Source organism: Pseudophryne corroboree, chromosome 4, assembly GCF_028390025.1.
Source record: "Pseudophryne corroboree isolate aPseCor3 chromosome 4, aPseCor3.hap2, whole genome shotgun sequence".
NCBI lineage: Eukaryota > Metazoa > Chordata > Amphibia > Anura > Myobatrachidae > Pseudophryne > Pseudophryne corroboree.
In genome coordinates, this window is record NC_086447.1 from 336,060,052 (window position 1) to 336,075,008 (window position 14,957).

A 14,957-nucleotide genomic window follows, 5' to 3' on the forward strand; every position below is an offset into this window, starting at 1 on the left:
ACGGCTTACAATGCCAGCAGCCGGAATGCTGGCAAACAGGGGCTACTCCAACTCGTGGGTGTACATCAGCAGCTGAAATTAATCGCCAACAATCGAGGTGTATGTTGATAATGTCATGTCGTGGAAACAGGTTTGGCTCTCCTTACGAAGAGGGGACCCCTTTTTTGGGGGGGGAGGGGAACCTTAGTTCCCTTGGGATTCCATCCCTAGTCTGAGCAGGTTAGGGCTGGTTGACTTTACAACACAAGGGACCCCACGCTGCATGCCTAACTGCTAGGGGTCAAAGTGAGCCAGAACGAGGCGGAACTGCGTTCCATCAGTTTCATTTTAAGACGGAAAGCAGTTCCGCCTCCTCCGGCTCACCTAACCCGATGTGTGCCAGGCGCCGCAGGGAGATGCCGGGTGCCTGCTGAGAGTGTGTTACCAGCGGGCGCCCGGTTCTCTCTCCACAGCGGAAACCGGTAACAGGAGCTCACTCATGAGCTCCTGCTTCCGGCTCTGTCAGTGCGCGCTATGGGAGAGACGTCATGACATCTCTCTCATAGTGCTGGGGAGCCGCACGCCAGGAGGATTTGCTTCTAAGCATTAATTATTGCTATTTATTTACAGAATAAAAACACAGTTTTTACTTCAATATCGTTTATTGCATATTGTCATTACCATTACCATATCTCTAATTTGTCAAGGGCATCAATGTATTTTTAATTAGGAATCAGGCCGCTATATATTTCTTTTCAAGACACAATCCATGCCAGGCGCACCTGTGAAAACCCATTAATACTAACCCGATGTGTGCCCGGCGCCGCAGGGAGATGCCGGGTGCCCGCTGAGATTGTGTTACCAGCGGGCGCCCGGTTCTCTCTTCACAGCGGAAGCCGGTAACAGGAGCTCACTCATGAGCTCCGGCTTCCGGCTCTGTCAGTGCGCGCTATGGGAGAGACGTCATGACATCTCTCTCATAGTGCTGGGGAGCCGGACGCCAGGAGGATCACAGCGGTCGGATGCGGGAGCGGGGTTTGGTAAGTATGGTGTTTTTTTTTAAGTGTGTTAGCGGCGCGTCTACAGGGTGCTAACCACTGGGGGCAAACTACAAGGGGTAAACTACTGGGGGCAAACTACAGGGGTGCATTACTACTGGGGGGCAAACTACTGGGGGCATAACTACAGAGGCTAAACTACTGGGGGCATTACTATTTGGGGGCTAAACTACAAGGGTGCTAAACTACGAGGGGGCAAACTACAGGGGGCATTGCTACAAGGGGGCTAAACTACTGGGGGCATTACTACTTGGGGCAAGCTACATGGGGCTAACTACTGGGGGCAAATGACAAGGGGTCAAACTACAGGGGCGCATTACTACTGGTGGCAAACTACAGGGGCGCAATACTACTGGGGGCAAACTACAGGGTCGCATTACTACTGGGGAAAACTACTGGGGGCATAACTACAGGGGCTAAACTACTGGGGGCATTACTATTTGTGGGCTAAACTACAGGGGGGCTAAACTACAAGGGGGCAAACTACAGGGGGCATTTCTACAAGGGGGATAAACTACTGGGGGCATTGTTACTTGGGGCAAGCTACATGGGGCTAACTACTGGGGGCATGCTACTGGGGGCAAACTACAAGGGGGCAAACTACAGGGGTGCATTACTACTGGGGACATAACTACAGGGAGGCATTACTACTTTGGGCAAACTACTGGGGGCATAACTACAGGGGCTAAACTACAGGGGGCATTACTACTGGGGGCTAAACTACAAGGGGGCAAACTACAAGGAGGCTAAACTACTGGGAGCATTACTACTGGGGGCTAAACTACTGGGGGCATAACCACTGGGGCTAAACTACAGGGGGCTAAATGACTGGGGGTATTACTACAGGCGACATTACTGCTGGGAGCAATACTACACAGGGGCATTACCATTAAGGGCATTACTAATGGGGGCACTACTAATGAGGGCATTGTAAAGGGGGCACTTCATAAGGGGCATCACTCCTGGGGACATAAGGGGCACTACTACTGGTGGCATTGCATAAGGGGCACCACTACTATGGGCTCTATATAAAGCGCACTACCACTGTGGGCACTACCAGTACAGTGAACATTGCATAAGGAGCACTACTACTGTGGTCATTGTAAAAGGGGCGCTACTGCTGTGGGCATTGTGTATTACGGGGTGCTACTACTGTGGGCATTATGTGTATTAGGGGTGGTACTACTGTGGGCATTATTACTATTGTGTGACCACACCCCTTTCTTTTTGAGACCACGCCCCCTTTTTTTTGGGGGGGGGGGCACACAATACTTTTATTGCATGGGGGGAGGGGGGAGGGGTGAGTTCCACCACCTCTCTAGGACCACTTTAAGCACTGCTAACTGCCATAGTATCATTAGTCCTGGCTGTTTCAGCCTAGTGCAGGTTAGTGAAAAATAGGGTTGATGCTACACTATTTTTTCCACCTATTTTGCAATACCACACTATGCTAAATAACCCAGCACTGGATATGAAATCTGGGGATTTAGCATTTTTTCTCCCAGTTGTTTACTCTATACAATCTGCACTGGGATTGTGGCGGGATAGGGTTTTAGAACCCGCTGGTGGATTCTATTTAGTATTTAAGATTCTCTTTCAGTGTGTCAGTTCATCACCACCATTTTCAGGTACATGTGTAACCCACAAAATGAGGCACACCCCCTTTTCCAGAAGCACGTCCTAGGATCTGGAAAAGGACATGCACACTACAATGTGGTAGGTAGGAAAATAGGCAAATTTAAAGCAGTGCGAGCATGTACTTGATTACCACAATGCTGCTGTAGCATTCTATGTAAGTACCTTTCTGTAGTTGTTGTAGTGCTCAGTGCTGCAGAACATCTGATGTACCATATTTCTTTGCTAAGGATGAATTTAAGAAATACACAAAGAAGAGAGTAAAATGGATCCATTCAGATGTGCCACGTGCTATACCTAACGATGAAAACCTGACAGGAGAAAAGGCAGACCTACACACATTATTAATAAAGCCTGAGATAAAGGTAAGAAGTGATAATGATTGTATCCTGTTACTTGGAGATATGCGGGCTTGTGCAGAGTTGCATGTAAGTCAGCCATAATTGCATTGCATATATATTTTCCCATATGCGGGGCGGTGCATATCTTTGCGGGGCGCTGCCCCTATTCATGTGCTTAGTTTGCTAACTGGCATCCTCATCAGGGAACACCTTTGCCAGCCAATTCTTGATGCAAATTATAGGTCTGAAACCAGGCACATTATCACTTTCATCCATCTCTGTGGAGAGCGCAATTCTGTCTACACAGGGCCGTCTTTTCATATGGGCTCAATAGGCTCTTGCCCAAGGGCCCCAGGAATTTAAGGGCCCTAGGCTGATAGCTGAGGGCCCCCCAACTTTCCAGATGTCCGGCTTGAAAGCAGTGGTCCCCATTCAAGCCTGTTAATTGCTCTTCCCAGCCAGATATCTCGAGTTTTGTCTGACTTAAAGTTTTTCTGAGTGTATAATCCTAAAGCTGTGACTCTCCCCTTTTGGTGGACACTGGCAGCTTGTCTCTACTATGCCCATAACCAAAGATATCAGCCTTCCAGCAGCTGATCCCTGCTCCAGCTCCACATGCCTAATATGCCGTTTTAGATTTTCATTGGTGAATTGCTCTGGCTCCTGAACTCTGATCCCCAAGTCACTAGAACCTTCTGAAAGTTGGGACTCTCTAGTTTTTTATCCCATTAAAGCTAAGAAGAATATTTTCAGGAACTTGAGATATCTGCAGTCAAGCAAGCTGCCCTCCCACCGGAAAATGATAAATATTAAGCCCACTCCACTATCCATCCCTCCCCTACATATTAAACACCCCCTACCACCCTGGAAGTCATGTACCAGGGCTTCTTCATTCAGCTCAATACCCCCTCTACAGTTTAGCCCCATCTGTGAAGTAAAAGAGTAATGAGCAGAAATTACTGCTCCAGGTCCTACATGCTGAGCGGAAGATAGAACACCCCTACTGCCCGCGGGACATCAAAGCTGCTGCTGATAGCACCCCCCACCCCTACCACTGGAGGATGGGTAGGGGGCCCAGTGCATTGCTGTGCCCAGGGGCCTACACTGCTGTTAAGACGGCCCTATGTCTACATACTCTCTTTGCCTACATGAGAACACCCTATTGCAGCTCATTTAGGCAACTTGATTCATAAGGGGAGATGCAACTGAAATGCGTAAGAATTTGCAACTTGGTTCTGGAGCAGGTCTAGAACAAAAATATGTAATATATACTGTATACTTTGTGACTTAATACAACATCTATGACCCAAGTAATGCTGGAACTTTCTTCATCACTAAGATATCTAAAAAAATATTTTCTATTGTCATGCCCAGGGGCATCAGAACGTTTTTAAGTTGGGGGGCAAGATATAATCTCATTTTGGCGCCCCTAAATTGCTGAATCGCTAAAGGCCAGATACACATGAAATACATTGAGAAGGCCAGATCCACACTAAATCCCCACACCCAGAAAAGCATACTATTTTTTGGGCTGCCTCATGTACAGATGTAACCACGCTTATCATCACGACACTGATGGCGTGGCTAGTGTGCCTGCATCTATGGCATACACGCCATAGACTTCAATGGTGTGACTAGTTGGAGCACGGCGTTTGCTGCAGTTAGCCACAATGCATATGCCCATGCATATGCATCGCGGCAACGATGAGCGTGGCTACATCTGTAATTAGAGACCAGAATGTCTGATTGTATGATGTCACTTCAGCTCTCCCATGTCACTCTAGTTTCCCACCATGTGCCCCATGTAGCAGGGAGAGTAGATCAAGCACTAGCAGTGACCAGTGCATTGCTGGCGCTGAGGTGACTGATAGTAGTGGCCGTGGGAGTTACAGGGTGGGTGAGGGCAGGGATGCTGAAGGGGAGTTACAGGGAGGGTGAGGGCATGGATGCTGCCAGGTAGCTAGAAGGAGTGTGAGGAGCACTGAGGGGGGAGTTACAGGGAGGGTGAGAGCAGGGGCACTGAGGGTGGAGTTAGAGGGAGGGTGAGGGCAGGGATGCTGACAGAGGAGTTAGAGGGAGGGTAAGGGCTGGGACCCTGAGGGGGAGTTACAGGGAGGGTGACAGTAGGGATGCTGAGGGGGGAGTTAGAAAGAGGGTGAGTGCACACTGAGGGGGGGGCTACATGGAGGGTGAAGGCAGGGGCAGTGAAGGGGGGGAGCTACAGGGAGAGTGAGGACAGGAGCACTGGGGGGAAAGCTACAGGGAGGGTGAGGGCTGGGACGCTGAGGGGGGAGTTAGAGGGAGGGTGAGTGCACACTGAGGGGGGAGTTACAGTGAGGGTGAGGGCAGGGGCATGGAGGGGCAAGTTAGAGTGAAGGTGAAGGCATGGATGCTGACAGGGAGTTAGAATGAGTGTGAGGGGCACTGAAGGTGGAGATACAGGGACGGTGAGGGCATGGATGCTAACAGCAGAGTTAGAGGGAGGGTAAGTGCTGGGACGCGGAGTTAGAGGGAGGGTGAGGGCACACTGAGGGGGGAGCTACAGGGAGGGTGAGGACAGGGGCACTGCGTGGGGAGTTACAGGGAGGGCGAGGGCTGGGACGCTGAGAGGGGAGTTAGAGGGAGGGTGAAAGTAAGGATGCTGAGGGGGGAGTTAGAAGGAGGGTGAGTGCACACTGAGGGGGGAGCTACATGGAGGGTGAGGGCAGGGACACTGACGGGGAGTTACATGGAGGGTGAGGGCAGGGACGCTGACGGGGAGTTACAGGGAGGGTGAGGGCATGGACACTGATGGTGTGTTAAAGGGAGGGTGAAGGCAGGAGCACTGAGGGGGGAGTTACATGGAGGGTGTGCGAAGGGGTCCTAAAAAAAATAGGATTTTAATACCTACCCGTAAATCCTTTTCTCTTAGTCCGTAGAGGATGCTGGGGTCACATCAAGAACCATGGGGTATAGACGGGATCCACAGGAGACATGGGCACTTTAAAACTTTCAAAGGGGTATGAACTGGCTCCTCCCTCTATGCCCCTCCTCCAGACTCCAGTTATAGGAACTGTGCCCAGTGAGACGGACATTTCGAGGAAAAGGATTTATTGTTAAACTAAGGTGAGATACATACCAGCTCACACCTCAAGCACGCCGTACAACATGGCATTTAACACAACGCAAGTCAACGGCATGAACATTATCAGCAACAGGCTGACTATAAACGTAACACAACATGTGTGTAACCATAACTAATAACTGGAGATACAGTACGCATTGGGACGAGCGCCCAGCATCCCCTACGGACTAAGAGAAAAGGATTTACCAGTAGGTATTAAAATCCTATTTTCTCATATGTCCTAGAGGATGCTGGGGTCACATCAAGAACCATGGGGTTATACCAAAGCTCTTGAACGGGCGGGAGAGTGCGGATGACTCTGCAGCACCGACTGACCAAACATGAGGTCCTCACTAGCCAGGGTATCAAACTTGTAGAACTTAGCAAAGGTGTTTGAACCCGACCAAGTAGCCGCTCGGCAAAGTTGTAATGCCGAGACCCCCCGGGCAGCCGCCCAGGACGAGCCCACCTTTGTGGTAGAATGGGCCTTCACCGATTTCGGTAACAGCAATCCAGCCGTAAAATGAGCCTGCTGAATTGTATGACAGATCCAGCGCACAATAGTCTGCTTGGAAGCAGGAGCCCCAATTTTATTGTGAGCATACAGGACAAACAGAGCCTCTGATTTCTTAAACTGAGCCGTTCTGGCGACATAAATTTTCAAAGCTCTTACTACATCGAGAAACTTTGATTCCAGCAAGGCGTCAGTGGCCACTGGCAACACAATAGGTTGGTTCAAGTGGAACGACTAAATCACTTTTGGCAGAAACTGCTGACGAGTCCTCAATTCTGCTCTATCTTCATGGAAGATAAAATAAGGGGTCTTGTGAGACAAGGCCGCCAATTCAGACACCCGCCTTGCGGATGCCAAGGCCAACAGTATGACCACTTTCCAAGTAAGGAATTTCAACTCTACCTTCTGTAAAGGTTCAAACCTATGAGATTGAAGGAATTGCAACACCACGTTAAGATCCCATGGTGCCACAGGGGGCACAAAGGGAGGTTGGATGTGCAACACGCCTTTAACGAAGGTCTGAACTTCTGGAAGGGAGGCCAATTGTTTTTGGAAAAAAAACGATAAAGCTGAAATTTGAACTTTAATAGAGCCCAACTTTAGGCCCGCATGCACACCGGCTTGTAGAAAATGGAGAAAACGTCCTAACTGAAATTCTTCCGTAAGAGCCTTCTTGGATTCACACCAATACACGTATTTTCTCCAAATACGGTGGTAATGTGTAAACGTTACTCCTTTCCCGGCCTGAATAAGAGTGGGGATGACTTCCTTGGGAATTCCCTTTCGGGCTAGGATCCGGCGTTCAACCTCCAAGCCGTCAAACGAAGTTGCGGTAAGTCTTGGAACACGCACGGCCCCTGCTGTAACAGATCCTCCCTCAGAGGAAGAGGCCAGGGATCTCCTATGAGTAATTCCTGAAGATCTGGATACCAAGCCCTTCTTGGCCAGTCCGGAACAATGAGGATCGCTTGAACCTTTGTTCTTCTTATGATCTTTATCTTTTTTGGAATGAGTGGAAGCGGAGGAAACACGTACACTGACTGAAACATCCACGGTGTCACCAGAGCGTCCACTGCTATTGCTTGAGGGTCTCTCGACCTGGAACAATATCTCTGAAGTTTCTTGTTGAGGTGAGACACCATGATGTCTATTTGAGGAATTCCCCAAAGACTTGTCACTTCTGCAAAGACCTCTTGATGAAGACCCCACTCTCCTGGATGGAGATCGTGTCTGCTGAGGAAGTCTGCTTCCCAGTTGTCCACTCCTGGAATGAAGATCGCTGACAGAGCACTTGTATACCTTTCCGCCCAACGGAGCACCTTTGTGGCCTCTGCCATCGCTGCTCTGCTCTTTGTTCCGCCCTGGCGGTTTATGTACGCTACTGCTGTTTTGTTGTCCGACTGAATCAAGACGGGCCGATTGCGAAGTAGATGTTCCGCTTGCAGAAGGCCATTGTGAATGGCTCTTAACTCCAGAACGTTTATGTGTAGACACATCTCCTGGCTTGACCATCTTCCCTGGAAGCTTTCCCCCTGCGTGACTGCTCCCCAGCCTCGGAGACTCGCATCTTTGGTCACTAAGATCCAGTCCTGAATCCCGAACCTGCGTCCCTCTAGGAGGTGAGAGCTGTGCAGCCACCACAGGAGTGAGATTCTGGTCTTGGAAGGTTATCCTTCGGTGCATGTGCAGATGGGACCCGGACCACTTGTCCAACAGGTCCCACTGAAACACTCTGGCATGGAATCTGCCAAACTGAATGGCCTCGTAGGCTGCCACCATCTTCCCCAGCAACCGAGTGCATTGATGGATCGATACTCTTGTTGTTTTCAGCATTTGTTTGACCAGGTTCTGAATTTCCAGAGCCTTTTCCACTGGAAGAAAAACTCTTTGTAATTCTGTGGCCAGAATCATTCCCAAAAACGACAGCCGTCTCGTTGGAATTAACTGTGATTTTGGCAAGTTTAGGAGCCAACCATGTTGCTGCAGAATTGTCAGGGAGAGTGTAATGTTCTGCATCAATTGGTCCCTGGATCTCGCCTTTATCAGGAGATCGTCCAAGTATGGGATAATCATGACTCCTTGCTTGCATAGGAGAACCATCATTTCGGCCATTACTTTGGTGAAAACCCTCGGAGCCGTGGACAGACCAAACGGCAACGTCTGAAATTGGTAATGACAATCCCGAACTGCAAACCTCAGGTAAGCCTGATGTGGGGGATAAATTGGAACATGCAAGTAGGCATCCTTTATGTCTACCGACACCATAAAATCCCCCTCCTCCAGACTGGAGATCACTGCCCGGAGAGATTCCATCTTGAATTTGAATTTTTTTTAGAAATTGAGGGATTTGAGGTTCAGGATTGGTCTGACTGAGCCATCTGGCTTCAGGACCACGAACAGGCTCAAATAAAAGCCTTCTCCCTGTTGTGACGGGGGAACCCTGACAATGACTTGATTGTGACACAATTTTTGTATTGCGGCGCATACCACCTCCCTGTCTGGAAGAGAAGCTGGTAAGGCTGATTTGAAAAATCGGTGAGGGGGGACGTCTTGAAACTCCAGTTTGTATCCTTGGGACACTATTTTTAAAACCCATGGGTCCAGGGCTGAACGAGCCCAGAACTGACTGAAGAGCCTGAGACATGCCCCCACCGGTGCGAACTCCCGCAGAGGAGCCCCAGCATCATGCGGTGGACTTGGCAGAAGCTGGGGAGGACTTCTGCTCCTGGGAACCGGCCACGGCCGGTGCTCGTTTACCTTTTCCCTTTCCTCTCGTAGCAAGGAAGGAGACCCTCGGCCCCTTCTGTATTTATTGGGCCGAAAGGACTGCATCTGATAGTGGTGTGCTTTCTTTTGTTGTGCAGGCACATAAGGTAAAAATTACGACTTACCTACGGTAGCCGTAGATACCAAATCAGCGAGGCTGTCACCAAACAACACACCACCCTTATATGGTAGAGACTCCATAGCTTTCTTAGAGTCAGCATCAGCATTCCATTGATGAATCCACAATGCTCTCCTAGCTGAGACTGCCATGGCATTGGCCCGTGAACCCAAGAAGCCAATATCTCTCGCAGCTTCCTTAAGGTAGATATGACCTAGCGTCAAAAGAATGCTATCCCTATCTAGGGTATCCATTTCAGATGACAGGTTATCTGCCCATTTTTCGATAGCGCTACTCACCCACGCAGATGCAATGGCTGGTCTGAGTAGCGTACCCGTGGTGACATAAATGGATTTCAATGTATTTTCCTGTCTACGATCCGCAGGATCCTTTAGGGCTGCCGTGTCAGGGAACGGGAGAGCTACTTTTTTGGACAGCCGTGACAGAGCTTTTTCCACAATGGGGGGTGACTCCCATTTTTCCCTATCCCCAGAGAGAAACGGATACGCCACTACAATCCTTTTGGAAATCTGAAACTTTTTTTCAGGACTTTCCCAACCTTTTTCACAAAGCGTGTTCAGTTCATGAGAGGGAGGAAACGTTACCACAGGTTTCTTTCCTTTAAACATACAGACCCTAGTATTAGGAACAGTAGGGTCCTCAGTGATATGTAATACATCTTTCATAGCCACAATCATGTACTGAATGCTCTTTGCCAGTTTTGGATCTAATCTGGCATCACTATAGTCAACACTTGAGTCAGTGTCCGTGTCGGTATCCATGTCTGTCAGCTGGGCAAATGAAAGTTTTTGTGACCCCGAGGGGGTCTGGACTTGCAACAATACATCCTCTACGGATTTCTTCCAAGCCTGGTTCTGAGACTCAGATTTATCAAATCTTTTATTTATCAGAGCCACATTTGCATTCAAAGCACTCAAAACATTCACCCAATCAGGTGTCGGCAGTGCCGACAGTGTCACTCCCACAGCCGTTTGTGTCCCTAACATAATCTCCTCCTGGGAAGAGAACTTCACCTTAGACATGCCGACACACCTGCACCCACCACACGCAGATACACTGGGCCTATAGGGGACAGACCCACAGTAAAGCCTGTCAGAGAGACACAGATGGAGATATTGCCAGCTCACACCCCAGCGCCCAAAACCCGGTCTGAACACTACAGAAAATGTCCCAGACCTGCAGCGCTTTTATAAATTACATACAATGCACCAAAATCACTGTGCCCCCCCCCCCCCATTTTGCACCCTGTTACTTGTACAGTAGTGTGAGGAAGGACCAGCGTCTCTGCAGCCTGTGTAGAGAAAATGGCGCCAGGCTGTGTGCTGTGAGGGCTAAGCCCCGCCCCTGTAATGGCGTGCTTCAGACCCGCTCTTTTTTAAAACTTTTTTATACTGGCGGGGGTCCGGACAGTGCCCTGGCACTATGTCCGCTCTTGCCAGTCAGTCAGTCATTTTGAGGTTAAAATGCTGCCCAGGGCGCCCCCCCTCCCCCCGCACCCAGCACCCTGTAGTGCCTCTGAGTGTGGGAGATCGGCGCGCAGCGCGGCCGCTGTGCGGTACTTCAAAGCCGTCACTGAAGTCTTCTGATCTTCTACTCACCTGTCTTCTGACTTCTGGCTCTGCAAGGGGGGTGACGGCGGGCTCTGGGAACGAGCATCTAGGCGTACCTAGCGATCAGACCCTCAGGAGCTAATGGTGTCCTGTAGCCAAAGAAGCAGAGCCTTTAAATTCACAGAAGTAGGTCTGACTTCTCTCCCCTAAGTCCCACGAAGCAGGGAGACTGTTGCCAGCAGTGCTCCCTGAAAATAAAAAACCTAACATAAAGTCTTTTCAGAGAAACTCAGTAGAGCTCCTCAGTGTGCATCCAGTCTGTCTGGGCACAGATTCTAAACTGGAGTCTGGAGGAGGGGCATAGAGGGAGGAGCCAGTTCACACCCCTTTGAAAGTCTTAAAGTGCCCATGTCTCCTGTGGATCCCGTCTATACCCCATGGTTCTTGATGTGACCCCAGCATCCTCTAGGACGTATGAGAAATAGCTTTATTAGAATAAATAAAATACTCTAAATTCAAGTGTGGATTAAACATTCATATACAGACTATAAGCTACGGAGAGCCATCCCCCCCGACTGCCGATTACCATATATTTGGGGTATAAGTAGTGCCTCCTCTCTTCTTTAAGAAAAGGCAGCAGCCTGTCACACGTGGGATACTGTCTGCGTGCTGCAGCTATCCCTTTGTTTTAGAGCAGCCCACCGAGGAGGCTCGGAACTCGGAGAGAGTACTCAGAGCTGTGATAGTGTGGTCTTTCTGGGCGGGTGGGTGGCGCATGTCAATTACATTTCTGCGGCACATCTCTTCAGTGCTAGGGTGTTCGGCCCCCACCTACAAATACACGTGGCCGCATTCATCCTACCCGCAAGCAGCCGCATTGCATCAGCGACTAGCTGCGGCAAACTTTGTATGGTTCGCAGGAACATATACACCATGCGATCATACAAGAGAGACAAGAGCACACCTTAATATATAGAATAAAAGTAGAAATAGAAAGTTGTGCAATAATCTGTTACGACACGTTTTCACTTATTAAAATGCATTAAAATGCATAGAAAAAACATGTAATCTTCCTTTTAAATATGTTGTCATTTCTTCATATTGTCTGTAAGTTCATAGGATATTGCCAATATAGAGAGATCCTTCAATGTCCATATGAGTTCCGCAATTCATAAGGTGAATTCACGTTTCCACAACAGGAAAAGAAAGACCAGCAGTGCAGATACGCAAGGTAATTGGACAAAGTTAATGTACATTGCACTCACATTTCATATATTATACACAAGCATTCAAAAAACACCCGACTGGTGATGGTTCATATCATACCCCAACTGGACCTGATGGTAATCGGTAGGAAAAGAAGGAGCCCGGACACCCCAGCAACCCACACGTGGTATCCAAGCTCAGGGTAGTATAACTCAGTTGGTAAGTGTTGAAGCCACTCACGCTTAAATTCCTAATGGATAAGGATATACAGGGTTATGGTGGATAGATCACGTACCATAGTTATAATAAAATGAGGAAATACAACACAACGGCCGACTTTGTCAACAGATAAAATTAATCATGAAAATAATACAGAGTAGGAGAACACAAATAGGTTGAACTCGATGGACGGATGTCTTTTTTCAACCTCACAAACGATGTAACTATGTTTCAAACCTTGCGGTTCTTCCTCAGAAGCGTCTGGTGGCTAGTGACATCGATCAAGGTTTTATACCTTCTAATGAGGAGCAGATGCCCACACTTAAAACATTATACAGTGTTAAGAAATGCATCATGTCCGATCGGCTCCGGTGTCTGAATGCGCTTTGCGTTTCAGCATGCGTTTCACCTATGTGCGCATAACCGGAAGTTAAGTCTTTCCATTGGTATGATAAGGAACCTGGAAAGACTTAACTTCCGGTTATGCGCACATAGGCCCTCATTCCGAGTTGATCGCTAGCTGCCGTTGTTCGCAGCGCAGCGATCAGGCTAAAAAATCGGCACTTCTGCGCATGCGTATGGTGCGCACTGCGCACGTGCAATGTACTTTCAGAAAAGCCGATGCACTTTTACACAAGCTCTAGCGACGCTTTTCAGTCGCACTGCTGGCCGCAGAGTGAATGACAGGAAGTGGGTGTTTCTGGGTGGTAACTGACCGTTTTCGGGGAGTGTGTGTAAAAACGAAGGCGTGCCAGATAAAAACGCAGGAGTGCCTGTAAAAACGTAGGCGTGGCTGGCCGAACGCAGGGCGTGTTTGTGACGTCAAAACAGGAACTAAATAGTATGAAGTGATTGCAAGGTAGGAGTAGGTCTGCAGCTACTTAGAAACTGCAAAATCTTTTTTTGTTGCAGCGCTGCGATCCTTTCGTTCGCACTTCTGCTAAGCTAAGATACACTCCCAGAGGGCGGCGGCTTAGCGTTTGCACTGCTGCTAAAGCAGCTAGCGAGCGAACAACTCGGAATGAGGGCCATAGGTGGAATGCACGCTGGAACACAAAGCATATTCAGACACCGGAGCCAATTACCTTGAGTTATCTGCAATGCTTGTCTTTCTTTTTCTTTTATGAGAATCACTATATGTTGTGGAAACGTGAAGTCACATTATGAATTGCAGAACATAAGGGATTGAAGGATCTCTCTATATTGGCAATATCCTATGAACTTACAGACAATTTGAGGAAATGACAACATATTTACAAGGGTGATTACATTTTTTTTTATGCATTTTAAAAATAAGTGAAAACGTGTGGTAAGAGATGATTGCGCAATTTCTATTTCTCCTTTTTTTCTATTGGTTAATTGTTGTTGGAACCAATGTGAAGGTTCTGTGGAATAGAAAGATGCTGCATTAGGTTTCTGTTACTTATGCGCAGTGACCCAGTTTCGTTTTTTCAATAGCACACCTTAATGTGACCCCCCGAAGCAGCACGCATTAATATGGCACAACCCCCCCTCCCTAGCACACATTAATATGACACTTTCCCCCCTCCCCAGCATGCATTAATATGGCACTACCCCCCTCCCCAGCATGCATTAATATCACACTACCCCCCCAGCACGCATTAATATGACACTAACCCCTTCCCCAGCATGCATTAATATGACACTACCCCCTCCCCAGCATATATTAATATGAAACGAACCCCCTCCCCAGCACGCATTAATATGACACTAACCCATTTCCCCAGCACGCATTAATATGACACTACAACCCCTCCCCAGCATGCATTAACATGACATTAACCCCCTCCCCAGCACGCATTAATATCACACTACACCCCCTCCCCAGCATGCATTAATATCACACTACACCCCCTCCCCAGCATGCATTAATATCACACTACACCCCCTCCCCAGCATGCATTAATATGACACTAAGCCCCTCTCCAGCATGCATTACTATCACACTACCCCCCTCCCCAGCACGCATTAATATGACACTACCCCCCCTCCCCAGCACGCATTAATATCACACTACACCCCACCCCTAGCATGCATTAATATGACACTAAGCCCCTCCCCAGCACGTATTACTATGACACTACCCCACCTCCCCAGCACACATTATTATGACACCCCCTCCCCTCCCCAGCACACATTATTATGACACCCCCTCCCCAGCACACATTATTATGACACCCCCCTCCCCAGCACGCATTAATATAACACTACCCCCTCCCCAGCACAAATGAATGACACTACCCCCCTCCCCAGCACGCATTAATATGACACTACCCCCTCCCCAGCACGCATTAATTTGACACTACCCCCCTCCCCAGCATGCATTACTATGACACTACCCCCCTCCCCAGCATGCATTACTATGACACTACCCCCCTCCCCAGCATGCATTAATATGACACTAAGCCCCTCTCCAGCATGCATTA

The 14,957-nt window shown here is 48.7% G+C and overlaps 1 protein-coding gene across 1 annotated transcript in view; it reads left to right on the forward strand.

Moving 5' to 3' along the window:
* Nucleotides 1–14,957, forward strand: part of LOC134910905 (probable cation-transporting ATPase 13A4) — a 350,913-nt gene that overhangs the window by 8,940 nt on the left and 327,016 nt on the right. Inside the window, exon 3 of the mRNA XM_063919292.1 lies at nt 2,903–3,037. Within this exon, the coding sequence (XP_063775362.1) occupies nt 2,903–3,037 (135 nt within the window). The remainder of the gene's footprint in view (nt 1–2,902; nt 3,038–14,957) is intronic.